Raw genomic sequence first — 19,894 nt, 5'->3', positions numbered from 1 at the left:
AGGGAAACGGTTATGAAACCTGGCAAAGTTCTTTGTTGTATGTTTTTGTTGGCTATTTTGGGGATTGACCCTGCGCAAAACCTGGCAAAATACAAAAGGTGTTATGTGTGCTCATACAACCAACCAATAGAAGCATTGCAATTATGTAATTCGTACATAGTCAATACGCATAAAACAAATGATGAGCAGGGTCAAGGGCATTCCAAAAAATCTTAGCCTGTTTGTTTGCTTCTTTGATGTTTACTGGTCTTAGCCATTTCCCTCTATTTACTATGTTTAGAACAATAAAGACTGCATCATGACTTTGTTACTTTGGAGTTCCAAAGTTAAAATTAAAACAGAAACAGGAGATCTGTGTGTCCAACAACAACAAAAACATTGCAAGAATCCCACACAAAAAACTTTTTATTTATCATGGCCAATGATATGTATATACAAGCTATTGAAGATGCCAAGTAGCTAAAGGAGAGACAGAAAACTTAAAATACCAAGAAGAGATCATCTATACCCTGGAATCAAAAGTATGTTAATTCATTATTTTTGCTTCTTTTAACAAGAGTTCATGTGACACATGGCCTGAGAGGTATGTTCTTCTGTTTTTTGAATGTTCTACACAGATTTTTCGAAATACAAATATCATGTAGTCCAACTACATGTAACTTTCACCAAGTGAATTTCAATCATTGTAATCTCAGTATAGTTTTAATTCAGTCAATATCCACTAACAGGAACCAAGAGATTATCAAGGTAAGAGAGTGAACCCCCCATATAGGCCTTATATCCAAGGTAATCCTTCTTAAGTTATGTTGCATTGCGTGGATGTTTTCGTGGAGCATTTGTGCACGTTTCACTTCGTGTCAAAGCAAAGGAAAACCTCCCATGCTGTGGGGATGCCTTCTCTACTATTTTAGTATGAAAGAACAAAAGGAGCTTCTATTCAGCCCTCGCTATGTTTTAATAAGCAACACTGGGGGGAGGAGTTGAATAGACTTTTTATTGCATCGAAATAAAGCCTTCAGGGGCAGCCCTTACCCTGAATGACCAAGGTGGGTTTATTGCGACCTAATAAAAAGTCTATTTGCCCTCTCTGGTCTACATCCTTGCTGGTCAAGGAGGCTGTGTGTGTTTTGTGGCAGGAAAAAGTGCGTTGACTGGTGGACTATTGTAGCATTCATAGGGTAAAACTGAGAAAAGATCCACAATTGCCACTACCGAGCTTGGGGTGTGGGGTGAAAAATATGTACATGTTATAACAGGCTATAATTATATGCGTAGAGGAGAAGGCTTGAGGAGAGAACAATGAGAAGTGTTATGCAATGAGCTACAATGTTCAGTTGCAATTGAAAATCTCAATTAAAGGTTTATATCTTTTTTGCTGGAGTGTGGTATGGCTGCACTGCACTATGACAATGAGGTGCTTCAAATGTATTATGCTCTTATTTCAGAAGATGTGGAATGGTCCCTCCCATGGCCATTACAACCTAATCAGCTGTTTGATCTTGATATCATAGTTTCTCATCTGGTTGCATGGCCAAATGAACTGAGGGTCAATTTTGTAGACATCGCCACAGACGAGTTTGAAGGTGATAGTGCCAGTGCGGTTTTCTCTATGTGGAGGGTACAAGAGGCACAACCACTTGGTGGCAACAAAACTATATTGGATGCTCGTATCCCTTGTGAGATAACTTTAAGAATTCCTAGGAATTCCTAGGAATTTCCTAAGAATTCCTAGGAAAAAATTCCTAGGAATTCCTAGGAATCTACGGTGTGAATTTTCATGGTAATTCGGACTCGGAATTCCTAGGAATTCCAACTGAAATATACTCACCTTGAAATTTCCTTAAAATTCTCAAAAATTCCTAGGAATTTCTGAGAATAACTTGGAATTTGTAGGATATTTTGAGAATAGGTTAGAATTTTTTGGAAAATCTGAGAAAAACTGGGAATTTTGTATCATTTGTAGGCCAGACAAAATTTTGATGATTAATGTCCAGCATTAAAATAGCAAATAAAGTCACTGATATCACATCAAACAGGTTTTAAATCAATGGTTTATTACATTGGCTTTCATGAATTTAAACATAAGAATAATTATCCTGTTTCTTTTTCATTACATCAAGAGTCAAAAGTAAGACTGAAAACAGATATGAAGGTCAAACTTTTACATGTTTGATAAAAAGAGAACTTTTTCAGATAATTTACTTAGTAATACTTTTTTGGTTTACAAATCCAACAATTTTCCATACACAAGATTTTAGCTTAAATTATTGTTATTATGTGGAACAAATCTGGATTTTCATGAATGTAAGGAATCAATGATAAGAACAAAACTGAAACAATCCTTAAAATTAAAAAAAGGCTGAGTTTGTGGTCAAACTTAGCTGCTGTTCAGTTATTTCTGTTGATTCCACAGCTTCTTTTGTTGCCCTCTAATTAGGGTGTCAACAGCTAGCCTCTTCATGTTCATCTTTGTTGTATGACACCTAAGATAAAATTAAAAAAATACATTACACTGTGACATATATGAGGTACTGTAAGACTGAGATCCAAATATTTATGTGCTCACAGTTTAATACATGCAGCTAATTAAGACCTGACAGTAAGCTGGTTGAAATGTTAAAAGAGAAGACTTGATAATTGTGAAGGTGCTTGTATACTATTGATAAATATGTTACATAAATCTTGTGCCTACAGTAGATTAAATCAAGGTTTTCCTTCTTCTATAAGTGTATCAACAACTCTCGAATTGGAGGATACACTGTATATATATCACGGTTTTTAGCCAAATTTAGACATTAGAAATATTAAAAAAGACACTTACCGGTAAAACATTAAAGGAACATTTTCACTGTAAATAATAGAGTAAACATAAAAGAATATACAGATGGACAAAAATTGAAGATCAACACGGATTGCCATACAGTCAGCCTGAAACACACAGGAGACATCAAACTCATGCACACTGTGGCTGCCTCGTTGGAGTTTTTGTCAAGAACTTTGACTGGGATCAGAGAGAACTGCTATATTTATTTCGTTTGAACAAGTGAGGCGAGAGAAACGACTTGTTCCTCGCAAATCAAATTGTTCAGGCATGCACTCTGGGCAACCTAAATTGTTTCAACTTTGCTTTAGCCAGAATTCATTTCATGCCATGACTGAGTGACCCACTCGTGTATGATTCGTGATGATAAAGTTCATTCAAAAGCTTTTGTCTAAATACAAGAATTTACGTTGTATAATATAAGGTTACTTTAATTTGATTACTCACCAAATAATTCTGTATACGGCTAATCTGCCCTTTGAATTTTTCCCCGTTGAAACATCCACAGGAAGACTTTCTTTTAGCTCCAAATCTTTGCCAAGAATAACTTGTTTCTCGTTAATGACACTCACGCTGTTTTCTTCTGATCACAGGACCGCAGCAAAAACCATTTTGATATAATTTTGGAAGTGAAATCTACTAAAACGCACGAGCGATCAACCGTTAACGCTGAATTCAAAGATGGGCGCCAAAAGAGAATGAATAACGCGATCTTTGTCACGTTCAGTCACCAGGATAGTCACGTGAAAATTCGTGTGCTGTGATTGGTTCAGTTGATCAGTTGAGGAGAGAATGGAAACTAGAGACGAAGGAGAGAGAGACTGTCAATGAGGTTGCCGGACCAGTCGCTTTCGATGGCAAGTCTGCTTCCCTTTCCACGCTGTTTTGGTGGTCTTCTGAAAGATGGGTCTTGCTTCAAAACGAAATAACTACACAAACTTTTTACGAAGAAATCAAGGAGGAAAATGGAACGTACTTTAACTGGTTGATCTGTTCTCGATGGTTGTCAAGATAACAAAGGATCATGAGGCACTTAAATCAAGTTCACTGCAAAGGTAAGGAATCCAATTTTATAGGGATTTTCTGTTATGATGAGCTATAATTGTAAATAAATCAAACTAAGCAATGCATTGTGTGCTCTTTAAAAACCCCAAAAGCCGAAATTCACCTAAAAGGTTTCAGATCGACCTGAGGAACCGAGATAAATTCTGCGAAATAAGCTTAAGCTTGTTGTATTAGTCCACCAAATCTATTTTGAGAGCCCACGTGTTTCAACACCCAGTCAGCACAATGCAGCAAATATAAATTTGCAATGCTTGTCATTTTTCCTTTGAATTATTTATAAGGATTAACATGATATGAGATCTATAGTCTTTTCAATACATCAAGATGTAGGTTTTTTTATTTGCATTGTCATTTTATTTATGTCAGTTATTTATTTGTTTCCCACTGACTCATAATCTTTTTGATTCTTTTGATTTTGTTGTGTCATGAATTAAAGTGACCGCGAGGACAAGGAAATACAAGAAACATATTGATGATCCCACTATACCCATACCAAAATCTACAAGATTTGACCACATAAATTGCTTAAAGCAGTCTTCACAGGCCAGTTGACGTCATCTCCCTCTCTTGCATCCCTTTTTCCTGGAGATCATTTCCAGCACCATGAACAGAAGACCTCAGAGTTTTCAGCTCACCTGAGTGAGATGGCTGTTGGCGAAAATGTTGTGGATGACTTTGATGGATTATGGAGTGAACCTTTATGCAAGAATTGAAACTTCCCAGAAGCATTTGATGAAACCGAGTTGCCTATACCTGAAAAGACTACAGAAATACCAATTGATGTAAGACACAACAACTCAGATTTGTCCACAGACAGTGATTCAGGTAATGATGTTGAAGTTTCAGTTCCGACTCCTCTGAGGAAATTGAGAACTCTGACACTGATGGCCATTCACTGGACTCCCCTGATGAAAGTGAAACTAATGGTTCCCAAGAAAAAAACATTAATTTTTCTGCCAAAGAATATGCCTGTATGGCTATTCTGGCCTTAATTTCAAGACATTGTATGACAATGAGAGGCTGCTAAAGATATCCTTGTTTTAATGAAACTACCGGTAATTTGTCCAGAGAATGTCACAGTACAGTTTTACAAATGTACAGCAAGTGTGTGGAAACTGTGAGCTTTTCATTTATGACATCTGTGAGAGATGTCTTCTTCTTTTTCCTAAAGTCATAAAGGATCAAGTCAAAAATTGTTCAACAGTGGGCTGTGATGGGTATGTGTGTGAATCTACAATTATATTAAATATATACATGCACATATATACTTTTAGTTTTATTGAAATTGTAAATAATGTATATTCGTTTATGCTGACAGAATTTTTTGCTTAATCTATTTATCAAATCTAAGAGCATCCAATTTTCTATCAGTTAAACTCTGGGTGTTTGATTTAAGGGTCCATACGGGCACATATACACTAACAAATCACGTTGGATCTAAAAAGCAATGTTATCAGTGCTATAGTTTTATGTTGAGTTGTCAGACTTAAACTGGAATTAATGTACATTTGTTTGGAAATAATTATCCTGGAGCTTGACAACAATAAAAAGGTATGGAACTCCAGAGAAATGATCGTGTTGATTTTTACTAATTCACAGAAACTGATTCATGCACTGAGTTCATCTTTAATTTTGACATTTTGGGAAATTTATAGAAATTTCCAACAATATTTCATGTGTTTTAGCTATTCCCAAAAATTCCTAGATATTCCAAACACATTTTTTAAAACAGTCTGGGAAATAATAGGAGTTCCTAGTAATTCCCAATAATTCCCAGTCGTACTTTTCACTATTCCCAAATATTCCCAGAAATTCCAAGGTCTTGGATTAAGCATAATTTGCATGGCTTGGAATAACTTGGAATTCCTAGGAATTCCCAATAATTCCGAGTTATACTTCCACTATTCCCAAATATTCCCAGAAATTCCAAGGTCTTGGATAAAGCATAATTTGCATATCTTGGAATAACTTGGAATTCCTAGGAATTCCTAGGAATTCCTAGGAATTCCCAGACTACTGGGAATTTATTTCGCAGGGGATGTGATGGATGAGCGAGCAGCAAAGCTTAACCTGAGACCAGAGTTTTTGTGAGGAAGGGATCAAGGAGATTGGTTCCTAGAAGAGAAGACTGACCCAATCAGAGAAGAAGTAGGAAGGGGCCAGGGAATTGTTACAAAACAAGAGGAACCAGGCCAGGTGCATTGGCAGGGAATGACCAGTTGTGTACAGTTTGCACCCAATCAGAGAAACAGATCACACCAACCTTGTGCCAAGACTTGAAAAAGCCCATCCACCTCTGCAAGGCTCTGCCAAGATGCCTAGGATGGGATAGGTTTGTTGGAGCTTGGTAGCCAAACAACCTCATCTTGATAAGCCGACAGAAGGTGCACAACCGGGTGCAGGCTTTGTTGTTTGAAAAGCACAGTAAAGATTTTCCAGACACCAAGGCGCCTCTTCTTTACCACCCCAAGGACAGTCAGAAATAGAACATTATGGTCCCTTTTCTGGTCATGAGGTGTAGAGAAGATGTTGTAGAGGTTGAGATTGAGCCAGCTGAGAGGTCGATCAGAACTGACAACTGGGGGCTAGACTATGCAATGACGGTCAGCTTGAGCCAGGGCCTCGCCATCTATAACTCACAAAAGATCTGGATCATAGATGATTATCTCCAGTGATCTACTCTAGCTTACGTCATGTGGAGTACATGCACCAGCTTGAGCTGGCTGTTTGTCCATGGAAGAAGGGTTCCAAGGAGAAAAAAACCCACGAGCAAGCAGTGGCTGCAGCAAATAATTGCAAACAGGTAGTTGGCCACAAGTGCCAAGATGAAGCCAAAGGGTGCCAGGAGTTAATCTTGAAAGTAAACTACATATTGCAGCTCAATAAGCTCAAGAAGTCTTGGACACTCCACTATCCAGAGAGAAGGGCGTCGATGAACAAATCATTAATACATGTACATGACTGTATCTCTTTGTTCAAGCTTAACTTTTTCCAAAAGCTTGAGCTATGTTGTGGTTTGGATTTTGTTGTTCCTAAGCATGTGTCTGCAATTGATGTGAAGGTGAGTTTTTCAATAAAAATAGCACATTCCATCTTTTCTTAGAGAAAAAAATTGGACCCAAAACGAGGAAGAACAAAGAGGTGTTTCCTGAAGGAAAAAAGGAAACAGCTGGTCGACAGTTACAGCTGGATAGATTTGAAAAACAAAACAAGGGGGTTTCCCTCATTGCATGACTGAGGTGGGTTAAGAATACCTTAGTTATCTCATTTCTATTTCTTCACTCTGGCCCCACTCAGGCCTCACCAAGTAAAACTATAAATTTGCCGAAGTGGCATTGTCATTCTGAACATAGATTAGCAGATTGAAGATGGAACAAAACCAGAACAAAAGGTGTGTTCACCAGGTCCTGGTAGCAGCATATCCAGATCACAAGCTCGCATTAGGCTGGCAAGAAAACTCTGTTTGTTCAAAACTTGTGAAGCAAAGAACCAACATTCGTCAGAGACTGCAAGAATTGGCAAAGTCTCTAGAGACCAAACAAGCTGAGATCAAGATTGTTGAGCATGAGATCCAGCATCTAGAAGTAGCTGTCGAGGAGGGTTCCAATGGTGAAGAAGATTGAGCTGCATTGCCGATCAGCTTCTCTGTTTCAATAAAATTAAATTAAAAAAAGATCTTACTGTCAAGGAAAAGGTTGTTGTTATTCATCGTGGTAGATGCAATAATAAAGTGTATTATCGTTTGTCTCACGATGTAGTCACTTGAGATGTAGATCGCGACGTTTCGACTGCTTACTGCTAGTCTTCTTCAGGCGATAAGGTTGACTGATTGCATGGTATCATTTATATCACAAAGGTCGGCTGTGATTGGTGCATTTCGATCCTCCTATTGTTCCATTGTTCCAGCGAGTAGCTGTTCCCTCAGTGGTCCACTGTTGTACTGTTGTTGTGTTTTTTGATCGTGGGTATCCATGCTTCAGGAATTTCAATTCCACTATCCCTGTTGATGTTATTAGGGTGAAGTCTTATGTGAATAGCTTCCTTGACCCTACGTGTGTACCAGTGAGGATCTCGATCAATAAACTTGACCTCAATCCAGATAGGATAGTGGCCGGTCTGGTGGGTGTGTTCAGAAATGGCGGAGGTCTGGGTACGGGTGAGTCATATATCCCTGTCATGTTCTTTGATCCTCTCCTGCATAGATCTCCCTGTTTCCCCGATGTAGACTTTGCCGCACTCACAGGGAATCCTGTAGACAACACCATCTTGTTTAGCCGGGTTGACGGTGTCCTTTGGTCGCACTAAGTGTGACCAAAGTGTCGTGTTGGACTTAAAGACGGTGCGAATGCCTTGTTGTTCCTTGCCTTGTTGTACTGGAAGTACGTAGATCTTAATACGAAATCCAAGAGGTCCGCGATTTGAACTGGTGTAAATGTCGTGCGGTCAGCCAGGCCCACGTCGTTCTCCTTCGTACAAGCCACACTACAAAAAATGGAGAACGGCGCAGGCCTGGCTGACCGCACGACACTTACACCAGTTCAAATCGCAGACCTCTTGGATTTCGTATTAAGATCTACATACTTCCAGTACAACGGATCGATTTACGAACAACGAGACGGCGCAGCCATGGGGAGCCCTGTATCCGCGGTTATTGCTAATCTCTACATGGAGATATTTGAAGAACAAGCAATAGAGTCCGCACCTTGCAAGCCTAAGATCTGGAAACGCTACGTAGATGATACTTTCACCATCCTGGATCGGGATAGAGTTGACGTCTTCCTGCAGCACCTGAACAGTCAACAACCATCAATCTGTTTCACCATGGAGATCGAGAACAACAGTAAGATCGCCTTTCTCGACACGTCAGTTTACAGAGAACCTGATGGCCACCTTACCACCAGTGTCTACAGGAAACCAACACATACTGATCAGTACCTAGCATATGATTCACACCACCCTCAGTCAGTAAAGCACGGTATTGTGAAGTGTCTGTACGACCGGGCTAAACGTCTCGTGACCAAACCATTAGTAATCGCTGGAGAGAAGAAACATCTGTCATCTGTACTTGTTTCTAACGGATATCCCTCCTCTTTTGTACAGAAGATCACAAAGGCATGAACAACCCCAAGAAGACAGCCTGTCACGGAATTTAAATCCACCGCCATTTTACCTTATGTCCAAGGAGTTTCAGAGTCTCTCTGCTGCTGCCTAGAACAACAAGGCATTCGCACCGTCTTTAAGTCCGACACAACACTTTGGTCACACTTAGTGCGACCAAAGGACACCGTCAACCCAGCTAAACAAGATGGTGTTGTCTACAGGATTCCCTGTGAGTTCGGCAAAGTCTACATCGGGGAAACAGGGAGATCTATGCAGGAGAGGATCAAAGAACACGACAGGGATATACGACTCGCCCGAAACCAGACCTCCGCCGTTTCTGAACACACCCACGAGACCGGCCACTATCCTATCTGGAATGAGGTCAAGTTTATTGATCGAGATCCTCACTGGTACACACGTAGGGTCAAGGAAGCTATTCACATAAGACTTCACCCTAACAACATCAACAGGGATAGTGGAATTGAAATTCCTGAAGCATGGATACCCACGATCAAGAAACACAACAACAGGAGAACGGTACAACAGCGGACCACTGAGGGAACAGCTACTCGCTGGAAAAATGGAACAATAGGAGGATCGAAATGCACCAATCACAGCCGACCTTTGTGATATAAATGATACCGTGCAATCAGTCGACCTTATCGCCTGAAGAAGACTAGCAGTAAGCAGTCGAAACATCGCGATCTACATCTCAAGTGACTACATCGTGAGACAAACAATAATACACTTTATTATTAGATCTTACTGTGTTGTTGTTTATTTATAACAGGCAGCCAAGGGAAACAGGTCTTGTCTCATTTTTGTGTTCGGCTAAACAACCTCGAATTTGCATAGCCAGTGCCTCTGTTTTCATTTCTTTTTTGCGAAGAATATTGACAACCTTGTGTGGATCCATTTGCTTCATGGTGTCAACAACATCATTTGGTTTACTGAGATAGGCCAGTTTCCCAAATAGACCTTGGCATGGTTCTGTATACCGAAGCAGGCGTGTCTGTCTAACTAGAACCGCCCCCTTTGGTCAGTGCCTGCGCTGAACCCACTTTTTACTGAGCAAAACACACACATCCTCCTTGGCAGGCGAAGACGTAGGTCATTGAGGGTGTGCCCTGCCCCTGAAGGCTTTATTTTGATGTAATAAAAAGTCAATCCACACCCCCTGCTGCTTAATATGTTTTAAAACTTTGATGGGAGTTTAAATAAGAGACAGATATCCCCTACACAAACAATTTTCAACCTAAGAATCTGGCAAAAATTCAGTTTGTCCATCACTGTCAGAGATATCCCAAACAGAAAAGAGTAAGACAGTTTCAAAAATAGTTTGAAAAAGTTTGGCTGTCGTAATTCACGTTCTCTCAAATACGCAGAATTTGACCATTATTTTCAAGTTGCTGTTTTTGTAAAGAAAGGCAAAGAAATGAACAAAGAATTATAACATACATGTACACAGCCATTGTACTCCTTGCCATTGCCATTTGGTTTGCTAATAAAACTCCCTAAAACCAAATGACTGGCAGAAGAATGAACAGCCAAACAAGCACAAAGCAAACAAAAGCCTAGCCGAACATAACGACAGCTGAGAGCGCAGAAAACATCTACATGTATGCTATCAAATGTCTTGAAAATCAAAACACAAAATGACTTTTTGCAGTTCCCGCCATTTCGTCTCACCTAGCTGCAAGAAAGTCATTTGGGCTGTCCATGCATCGCGCGAGTGACATCGGAATAACCAGGTACTACGTCTAAAAATATCTTAAGAGGGATTACTTTGGGCATAAGGCCTATATGGGGCATTCAATCTCTTACATGTACCTTGATAATCTCTTGCTGGAACATAATAAATTATTGTGCTCATGCTTAGGCTATAACATATTTGTTGCAATCAGCCGATCTAATCTCAGACCTACATGTAAACACAATGATCTCTTTCTTTTCTTTTTACAAAAATGTCGTTTATGTATATCTCCCCCATTCTAAAGGCAACTGTATTAGTACCTCATAGTGGGCTTTTTCTTGCTGTTGCTGTGATCTTTTTGGGGAATCTTTTCCCTTCTTTTCAAGTTTCTTTCTTTGTTTTTCTTCTGCTGCAGCTGTCTTTTCAACTTTCTTTCGCTCCTTCTCTTCTTCAATTCGCTTTTCTCTTTCTTCTTTCTGTTAACAAAATTGTACTCAGTTAACATCAGTAATGAGCAGATTTTACTCTAAGACTTGCAGAAATAAGAAAGCTACATGCATAATTATATGTTAATTCAAATTGTAATTTGAGGAGTCAACTTTAACTCAGGTCATGTGATCCACACTCCAACATGCTAACCATTCGGTCAACACGCATCCTTACACAAGAAAATGAGGCTGATCTGCACGTTAAAAAATGTGACCTTACACAGGAAAACACGCATCAGCCCCCATCAGTTTCACGGGCTAAAATAAATGGATGATAAACGGATAATAAATGGATAGTAAACGCCTTTAAAAGTGTTAAAACGTTTCCTAGAAATGTTTTAACGGTTTCTGAATCTCGGCAAATGGCTTGACATCCGTATGAACAGTTAGTTTGTACGGATGACTGGAAACGTTAAAACAGCTCACAAAAATTTGCGAATGGATAACTTCAAGCGTTAAAATGGCTAGCAAATATTTTGGAACGGATGACTTGAAGCATTTAAACAGTCAGCTCATGTGTTCAAACGGATGACCTCAAGCATTTGAGTGGTTAGCCAAACTTTTAATTCAAATGCTCAACTTTTCGATCGAAGGGTCATTGACTTAGCACGCAGTCAGCAAAATAGCGAAATTATATTGAACCATAAGCGCTTGAAAGCAATAAGAACGATTCTAATTAATCATCTGTAAGCTGGATATAGATAATATAATTCAAAGCAAGCGAATAACTATTTACGGTTGGAGATTGTCTTTATGTTAAATTGTCAAGAAAACAAAAACACAATTCTGTCCATGTTTGTTTAATCGAAGTCATCGTATGCAATGCCAATCCAGAAACATTTCCAACCAAATTCTGTCGATATAAATGAAGTGATTTCCAGTCACAAATTATTTTAAGGAAACACAATTTACTATCAATAAAAATACTACACAAACAGTAGACGAGCAAGTTTGTTCAAGAGCAGAAACACATTCACAATACCATCAATTGTTACACGCAATTCACACCTGACACAAGAGAAAAACTCTTCATGGACGGGGTCGGGGAAGTTCGCTCCTAGCCTAAAATGTCAGTCCTTGGACAGCCCTCGGATGACGATTGACGTGAATTTCAGCTCGAAATATACTGTCCACGACCTCAGTACGATTTAATAAAAAATAGAATGAAGGGGACTGATAAATGGAAAGGTATGTTTCTTACAATATAATTCTAACGCTGCAAACAAAGTGGCACATCGCATACCATAGTTTTAAGTGAATTCACGTGACCCAAACACAGCTGTTCTTGTTCTCATTTGACCACCACTGTTTTTCATTTCAATGTTTTTATTTTCATAAAAGAAGGAAATAAAAATACGTACTAGGCAAGCTAACTTTAAAAACTCAACCTGCAACAAAACATGAGACATAAAAAAGTTGTAAATCAAGGGTTCGTGAACAAGACGTCAACTTGATTTATTTACAAGCATACCACAGGTTTCTGTTCGGTTCGACAAATTGTTTTACCGCTCTGTTGTCTGTCTTCCGATCTCTGTAGCTTCTGGTTAACATTGTCTTTGGTCATTTTAACAGTAAGCTTAAAATTGTCATTAAAACATTTTTATAATATTTCCAAGACTCTCTAAATGGATACGGGATAGGCTTCCTGTTGAAACGAATTCAAAGCTATCTTTATGGATTGCTTTTGCCGTTTAAACGGACGCTTGGATTTTTTAACCGATTGCTTTTGCCGTTTTAATGGATGCTTAGATTTCTCTAACGGATCGCTTTTGCCATTTTAATAGCTGCTTAGGTGTTCTTAACTGATACCTCTTTCCATTTTAATGGATCCAGAAAATTTATGAGCAGTTGCGAAAGCCGTTTGAACGATTTGATCGTAACGTTAAACGCTTCGCCTAACGAGGCCCTGTTGGGGGTAAATTCCGACAAGCGGCATGGCCTTGAAATGGCGACACGAGAGCCACAAACTGGCGACGAATGACAAACTACTCCAGCGAAATAGGGAAAGCGACACCAATGTCAAAACAGACTGACAGCGAATTTTGGATTTGTGAAAGCAGTATGAAAGCAGTGAGTGTTTTAAACAATAAGGTCAATAACGTTTCAATAAAACCAATGAGTCATAAATACGTCTCATTTTACCAACTGAAATATATTAACGTCATTAATGACATTAATTAACAAAAACTAATATCCAACGAGGGCTCGTCACGGAGGAGGATTGCGTGACGAGTCCAAAGAGCATCTGGGTAGGAGACTAGACCCACGTGCACGCACGCTCCATCGGTCTGTGACCCTATTTTGGAAAAGGTGGTTAAATGTAAATTGTCAAAATGGCGTTTAAACGCCTTAAAACGAAAGTGTTTAAACCCATTCAAACGCTTTGGATACATGTTTAAACACTATTTCTGCGCGTTTAAACACCAGTGCAAAATTTTCTCTGTTTAATACTCCGATAATTATGTCGTGGTTAGTTTACGAAGCTTTTCTCAAATGAAATTTGCTCATAAATTAGAGGTATTGTTGTGTTGGATTGTGACGAGCGATGTTTCTGATTAAATTAAATTTGCCTCAATTGTGGCTGGAAGAAAGTGAACAGATTTGCAACTATATATGGTTCGTGTTTGTGTTTGACAAATTTGATCTGCATTCGAGACGTTGGTTGCAATTGAAAAAGACATTACAAGCTCATTCTTGTAAAGATTTTTAAATGAAGGAAAAGCTAAAGAAAGAGATAAGCAATAACAAATGTGTTTTAGGCTAAGGTTGCAAATTCCTTGATTCTATTTTGTAAACACACCACTTAAGATGAGTCCTTTTCATCTCAGTTATCCAAAAAGAGAGGTATATATGTATATATGTAGCAAACATTTGTAATGGGCAGACTTCGCCTTCGTCGCGTACATGTACATGTGCACTGTAATTTGACGCGAACGTATCGAGAGTGTGTGCGAACGATCACGAACCCGATTTCTGTCTCAACAATTGCCCATTTTTAGAGGGGAAAATGCAAGTTTCTCAATTCACGCCGAAGTTTTCCACAATTCTTTTGCGGAATGACCCCACCTAAAACTGCACATTTTTGAGTAAAAGCTATTGGCGACTGAACGAAAAAGAATGGACGGGGAGAATTGGGGCGATAATTGAATTAATCCCGGCTTTTATTTCATCTTCTGTAAGAAGCTTAAGCGAGAATAATTTTGTGAATATAGGAGAAACTTTTTTCGTGGTGCATGAAATGCGTATTTTTATTTTCCATGAATTGTGAAAGGGACTTTCTAATTTTTGTGAAAAGTGATTTAGCCACCCTGTTTACAACCGTCTTCGATGACTGCGCCGAAACAATTGGCGATTTCCTGGGCGTTTATTTCATGCCGCTCGCAAACGCGAAGACACATTCTTCTTATGCAAGATATTAACCGTGGGAACAGGCAAATTTCATTGGCTAGTCGATTAGTATGACCAATTATTCAATCTGTTGAGTTTGCTTGGAGCAACAGAACAACATAGTAACTGAGAGACAGCAATGCAATGCAACACGGGTAGCCGATCCAAATCAACCTTGATGGATACAGAGTTTGTTTCCGTGTGCTGACAGCTTGCAACGCTGCATGAAATAGTAAACTTCTTTCAAATAGAAAAAACTGTGGTTCTCCTTTGCATTACAAACATTATGCCGTGAATTACAGTTTCGGCCCTCTGTTTAACAGGGGAGAAGATTGAAATGTAGTTAATACTCGAGACAACACTCATCTGTCGCCGCGCATGAATTGAATCGATCACACGGAGAAATGGCCGTCTCCGCGTGATGCAAATACTTCACAAGACAACCAAAGAAAGACACAAACACACAGGTAAATCATTTAGAGATTCCCTGTGATATCGCAAAATGAAAGTCACACTTGTTCCTGCGTGTTGCAGAATTGTAGCAGATTGTACCTACGTGCAAATATTTTCGACAAGAAAATTAGCAACACATTTCTTTTCGTAAATTGGATGAAGTTACGTTGGTGTATTCTTGGAAATGGTACTGTGAAGTGTATTGTGTATTGCCGCTGAAGACTCATGCATTTGGCTCACTGTATAGACCATAACTTACGTTACATTTTTAGTACGATAAGAAGAAGCGTTCATATCATTATTTTGTATTTTCACCAAAACAATAAGTTTGCACTTTGACTGAGAATGATGGCGAAAATAAGTTTTACATACCATCCAGTAAACCAGCTTGGCATAATAATTCTAATAACGCCATGATTTCAAAAGGCGTGGGAACGATAATGCTGAATAATCTGTCATAACAGCTTTACTGTTAAATAAATTATTGCGTTTAAACGCTCATTTAAAGTAAACATTCGCCTAAGGAAAAACGTGTTAAAACATTTTGTAAACGGGTTTAAACGTTTTTTAGCCTGTTTAAATGGTGTTTAAATGCGTTTTGGTCTGAAATGTGAATAAACGCGTTTTTCTCTTTTCACCTTTAACCACTTTCTCCAAAATAGGGTCACAATTCATCTGTTGGAGATATTTTACTTCATCTGTCACCGAGATACTATAGCAGGCAAAGTGGACATAGGACATTTTTAGAGAGGAGACAACTTTGTCAAACTGACAGAGATGTTGTATGAGACATTTCTTAGATATCAAAATGAAGTGGAAGATTTTCTGCCAGACAAAGGAAGTTACAAGGAGACCAGCGACCTTGACTCCGAAGATGAAAGCCAAGCCGAGACAGTGGTCTTTGGCAGAATGTCCTTGTGTACATCATCTGGAAGGAGTGTCATTCACCCAGACCGTTTGGACCTCTGAGAAGAGCTTTTCAAATAATAACGTAGACGGCCCTAAAATATACACTATTATTACTCCATTGGTGTTGTGTCTTCAGTGATTTCAGTGGATGTTTCAACCCTTTGAATACCAAAGTTTAGCCAAAAAATACCGTTAAGCGCTTAGTCAGGTTTTTTAGCTGCCATGATGCTAAATAAGCCTAAGTTTTGCTAAGAAAGCTTTTTTTTCACTAAAAGGAGAGATTTTTCAAGGATTAGGCACAAAATTGAGCAAAATTTCAATTCCAGGCATGTACATAAGCCAAAATTTGGACTTCTTTTATTTATTTGTTTATTTTTTTTGCCATTAACCGTTTTCAATTTTGTTTGTTGCCCCTTGCTTTCTGTTTTTCTCGGCCCTTTTCCACTGGCTACCTTTTGTGTTGTATGTTCGTCCTGGCTGCCGTGAAAAGTTGGATGTTAATTACGTGTGAAGCCTAGAAATGGACCTTGAACAATCATAGGCATAGCAAATAACAGACGAGGACTCGTCAGGTTTCTGGAAGTCTTACCTTAATTATCTTTTGGATAATGAAGGGGGTCTTTTTCTTCTTCAGTGTAATTATGATGTAAACCAGATAAACATTTCATCCACCTTTTATCAGGATCTGTTAATGTGGCGGTCAAATATAAGGGAAATAGTAGATCCAAATAATGTTTACAAATATGTTATATGAAACAACAAAGAAATCAAAATCGATGGTAAAAGTGTTTTTTATAAGCATTACTTTAATATGAATATTAAATATACAAATGATCTGCTCTTTGACAAGTCAAATATCGAGTCTTTTAATGTTCTCAGAAGTGAGGGATTGACAAGGTCCAATTTTTTAGTCTGGGGAGGCCTAAGGCAATCTATTCCTTTGAAGTTGCATGTCAACATACCAAATTTTAAGGTGATTCTTGATTTGGAAAGTCTTAAATGTCACGACTATTATTGTTTTCTTATAAAACAAAAATTGGAAAAGCCAAGTAAATGGGTTAAGCTAAAGAACGAATTTAGCCTTGATGATAAGCAAGTTTCAGAAGCATTTCTTTTGCCAGTGAAGGTTGCTAACAAACTGTATCTACGCTCCTTTCAGTACAAAGTGTTGAATTCTGTTCTGTTTACTAATGACCGCCTGTGTAAAATAGGATACATTTCTAATCCGAACTGCACCTTTTGTCATCAGCTAACAGAAACCATATCCCATATTTTGTTCGGTTGTTCTTTTTCAAATTCTTTTTGGCATGAGGTTAATGAAAAAATTTTGAGTAAAATCAAGAGTTGCAGAAGCCTCTCGCTTACATATTGCGATGCTATTGTTGGGTCTTTTGAGGAGGAGATGGATCTATTTAATTACATAGTAATTTTAGGAAAATCTTTCTTGTGGACTTGTCGATGTAAAGAAATATTACCTTCCTTGAATCACTTTTTAAGAATTTTGGTAACTAAATACGAAACTGAAAAACATATATACTTCAAATTGAATAAAACGAATTTGTTTAAAGAAAAGTGGAAGTTTTTTGAGGAAACAATTTTATCTAATAATTAAAGTCGGAAAACGCTACCATTAAGGAAAGTCTTTAAGTTAAATAAGTATGTAGAGAAGAATTTACATTACCTATTTTCATAACTAATTCCATATGGTGTCATTGTTAACTTTTGTAACCAAACTTTATTCATTCTTCAGTAAATAAATTGTTGAAGAAAAAAAAAAATCATAGGCACAGCGGACCACTTTACCACCGTTTTTGTACCAAAACTGATAACGTTGTTTTTCAATTTGCAACGTCGGAATGTCGTTGATATCTAAACCTGACCATTGTGTGGAAAGGCCTAGCCTAGTACTACTATCTGCTAATCAAGAATATCTGATGAGATTTAAATTGATGATGTCACAAGTGGTACAAAGAGCACGACCATTAAGCAGCCGTATATGGCCACTTGGGCATCAAAGGGTTAATGTTCTCGACAATACCATCATGTCAAATTTGATACAAGGCATTCACTTTTAACTGGTAGTGTCACATCAATTCGTTATTTTATTGGGGTCATTACTAGTCTAGCCATGGATCGAGGTTGAACAAACTGCACTTACAAAAACTGAAAGTCACTCTGGTCTCAGTTTTCAAATAATAATAATAATTATTATTATTATTATCATTATTATTATTATCATTACTCCATTGCTGTTGTGTCTTCAGTGACTTCAGTGGATTATAATAATAATAATAATAATAATTACTATTATTATTATTATTAATAATAATACGAAATTTTGACAGGCGACATAAGAACCTCATGAAGAGCTGACATAGCTGCTTGTGAAATTCATATAGGGGACATGGGCAACCCCCCTAACGGGGCCTCCCTAACGCTTGAAATGGTTTTCCTGAAATGCTTAAATGGATTACAAACGTATAACAAACGGATGATAAACGCTTTTATCTGTCTAACGGATAAGGCGTAATGTACGTTTTCCATGTAAGGTTACAAAATAAGCCCATGAACAAGTGTGGATTGCACTAAGACATGGAGCCATAGACCAGTTGATACATATATATACACTGTACAATGCACAATAGCTTTACCTCTGCAACTTTATTAATTTGATCTCTCAGGCGAACACGACACTGTTCCAGCATAACAGCCACTTCTGGATCATCAATACTTATGGATGAATGGAGGAAGAGATCCACCTATTTTAGAAATATTACAAAATTAATAACATTGGAAGTACTGGTTTAAAGGAACCTGACAAAAGCTGATAATGACCAAAACATCACTTGATAATAGAAATACAACAAATTTTGATATTCATTAAGTTTTATTGTCTCGCACAGATAACAAATACAAATAAAATAATTAATTAGGGTACAGTGCAGCTCATGTTCAGATCAGTGCAAAATACAATGGTAAGAGAATGTAAGAGGAGATTTGACACTGTTGAAAACATTCATGAAGTTATTGGTGATCCCTGTCCAAGGACTGCAAAGAAAGTACTGCTTCTTATAATCCATCAAATATTTTCGCTCGCACGCGATTGGTCTAAACACATCACGTGACCGAATATTCCCCCAGCAAAAACTGGGGAATAACCGAGATTATTAAATTCTCAACCTCAGATAATGCAATTCTGGCTTTCTTATTGGTTCACTGGATCTCGGTTACCAGCCATTATACCTGCGTTTGACCTTATATGGAAATGAACACGATAAATGTCGCTCGGCATAAACTTTTTCGCGGGAAGCCAAGTTTCGTCGAGAAAAACATGGACGAAAAAAAAACAGATTCGGTGAGCTATCTACAGACGAAATACAGGAAATTATGGACAATGCCGTCCCAGTAACAACAAAAAAGCCACAAAGTTTGAGATTAGATTATTTAACGGTGCGTATACGTTAAGTTTCCTCGAAAAGTTGCAAAATTAAAATATGACAGTTGAGATTTTACGCACTCATGAAGATTATGTAACAAAAACAATGTTTACCTTAACAGAATGGCTTGCTAGTCCTGGTGGCACCAAATTTTCGAAACCGATATAAGCAATGTCAAAAGAAGAACTGAATGTTTGTTTGAAGTGTTTTTACACGTCTGCGAGGAAGAAAGATGGCATGTATTGCAAAAGTTCATCGATTAAATCCATAAGGAGAGCCGCCATTGATCATTTCCTTCGCATGCCGCCACACAACAAACCGTTTTCCATTATCTCTGACCATGCAAATAAATTTTCAGAGCATTTGTAAAAGGCCTCAGGAAAACGGGCATCATTGCTGTCCTTGCGAAAAACACCTCAAGGAGTTGAGTGTTTTGAGCTGAAACGAAGTAAGCCTGGTTCTTTATGAGCCACAAAAAACCATCAGGGTGGCCTCGGAGATTCTGAAGATGAATCTGACGCTAAGATAGTTTCTGTCTCTG

At 38.3% G+C, this 19,894-nt stretch overlaps 1 protein-coding gene and 1 pseudogene across 4 annotated transcripts in view; one reads left to right on the top strand and one right to left on the bottom strand.

Annotated features, from left to right (window-relative positions):
* LOC145503083 (general transcription factor 3C polypeptide 1-like) overlaps positions 1-19,894 on the bottom strand; it is a 280,887-nt gene that overhangs the window by 108,080 nt on the left and 152,913 nt on the right. For all 3 annotated transcript variants that reach the window (XM_081482517.1, XM_081482518.1, XM_081482520.1), the window contains 2 exons: positions 18,568-18,675; positions 11,000-11,155 (listed from right to left, as the gene is read on the bottom strand). In XM_081482517.1, coding sequence (XP_081338643.1) covers positions 11,000-11,155; positions 18,568-18,675 — 264 coding nt within the window. The remainder of the gene's footprint in view (positions 1-10,999; positions 11,156-18,567; positions 18,676-19,894) is intronic.
* Positions 1-19,894, top strand: part of LOC145503102 (52 kDa repressor of the inhibitor of the protein kinase-like) — a 489,168-nt pseudogene that overhangs the window by 355,709 nt on the left and 113,565 nt on the right. The gene's annotated exons all lie outside the window — the stretch shown is intronic.

Source organism: Orbicella franksi, chromosome 11 (genome assembly GCF_964199315.1).
Source record: "Orbicella franksi chromosome 11, jaOrbFran1.1, whole genome shotgun sequence".
Lineage (NCBI taxonomy): Eukaryota > Metazoa > Cnidaria > Anthozoa > Scleractinia > Merulinidae > Orbicella > Orbicella franksi.
Note: the sequence above shows the minus strand (reverse complement) of the source record. Positions and strands in the feature narration are given on the sequence as shown.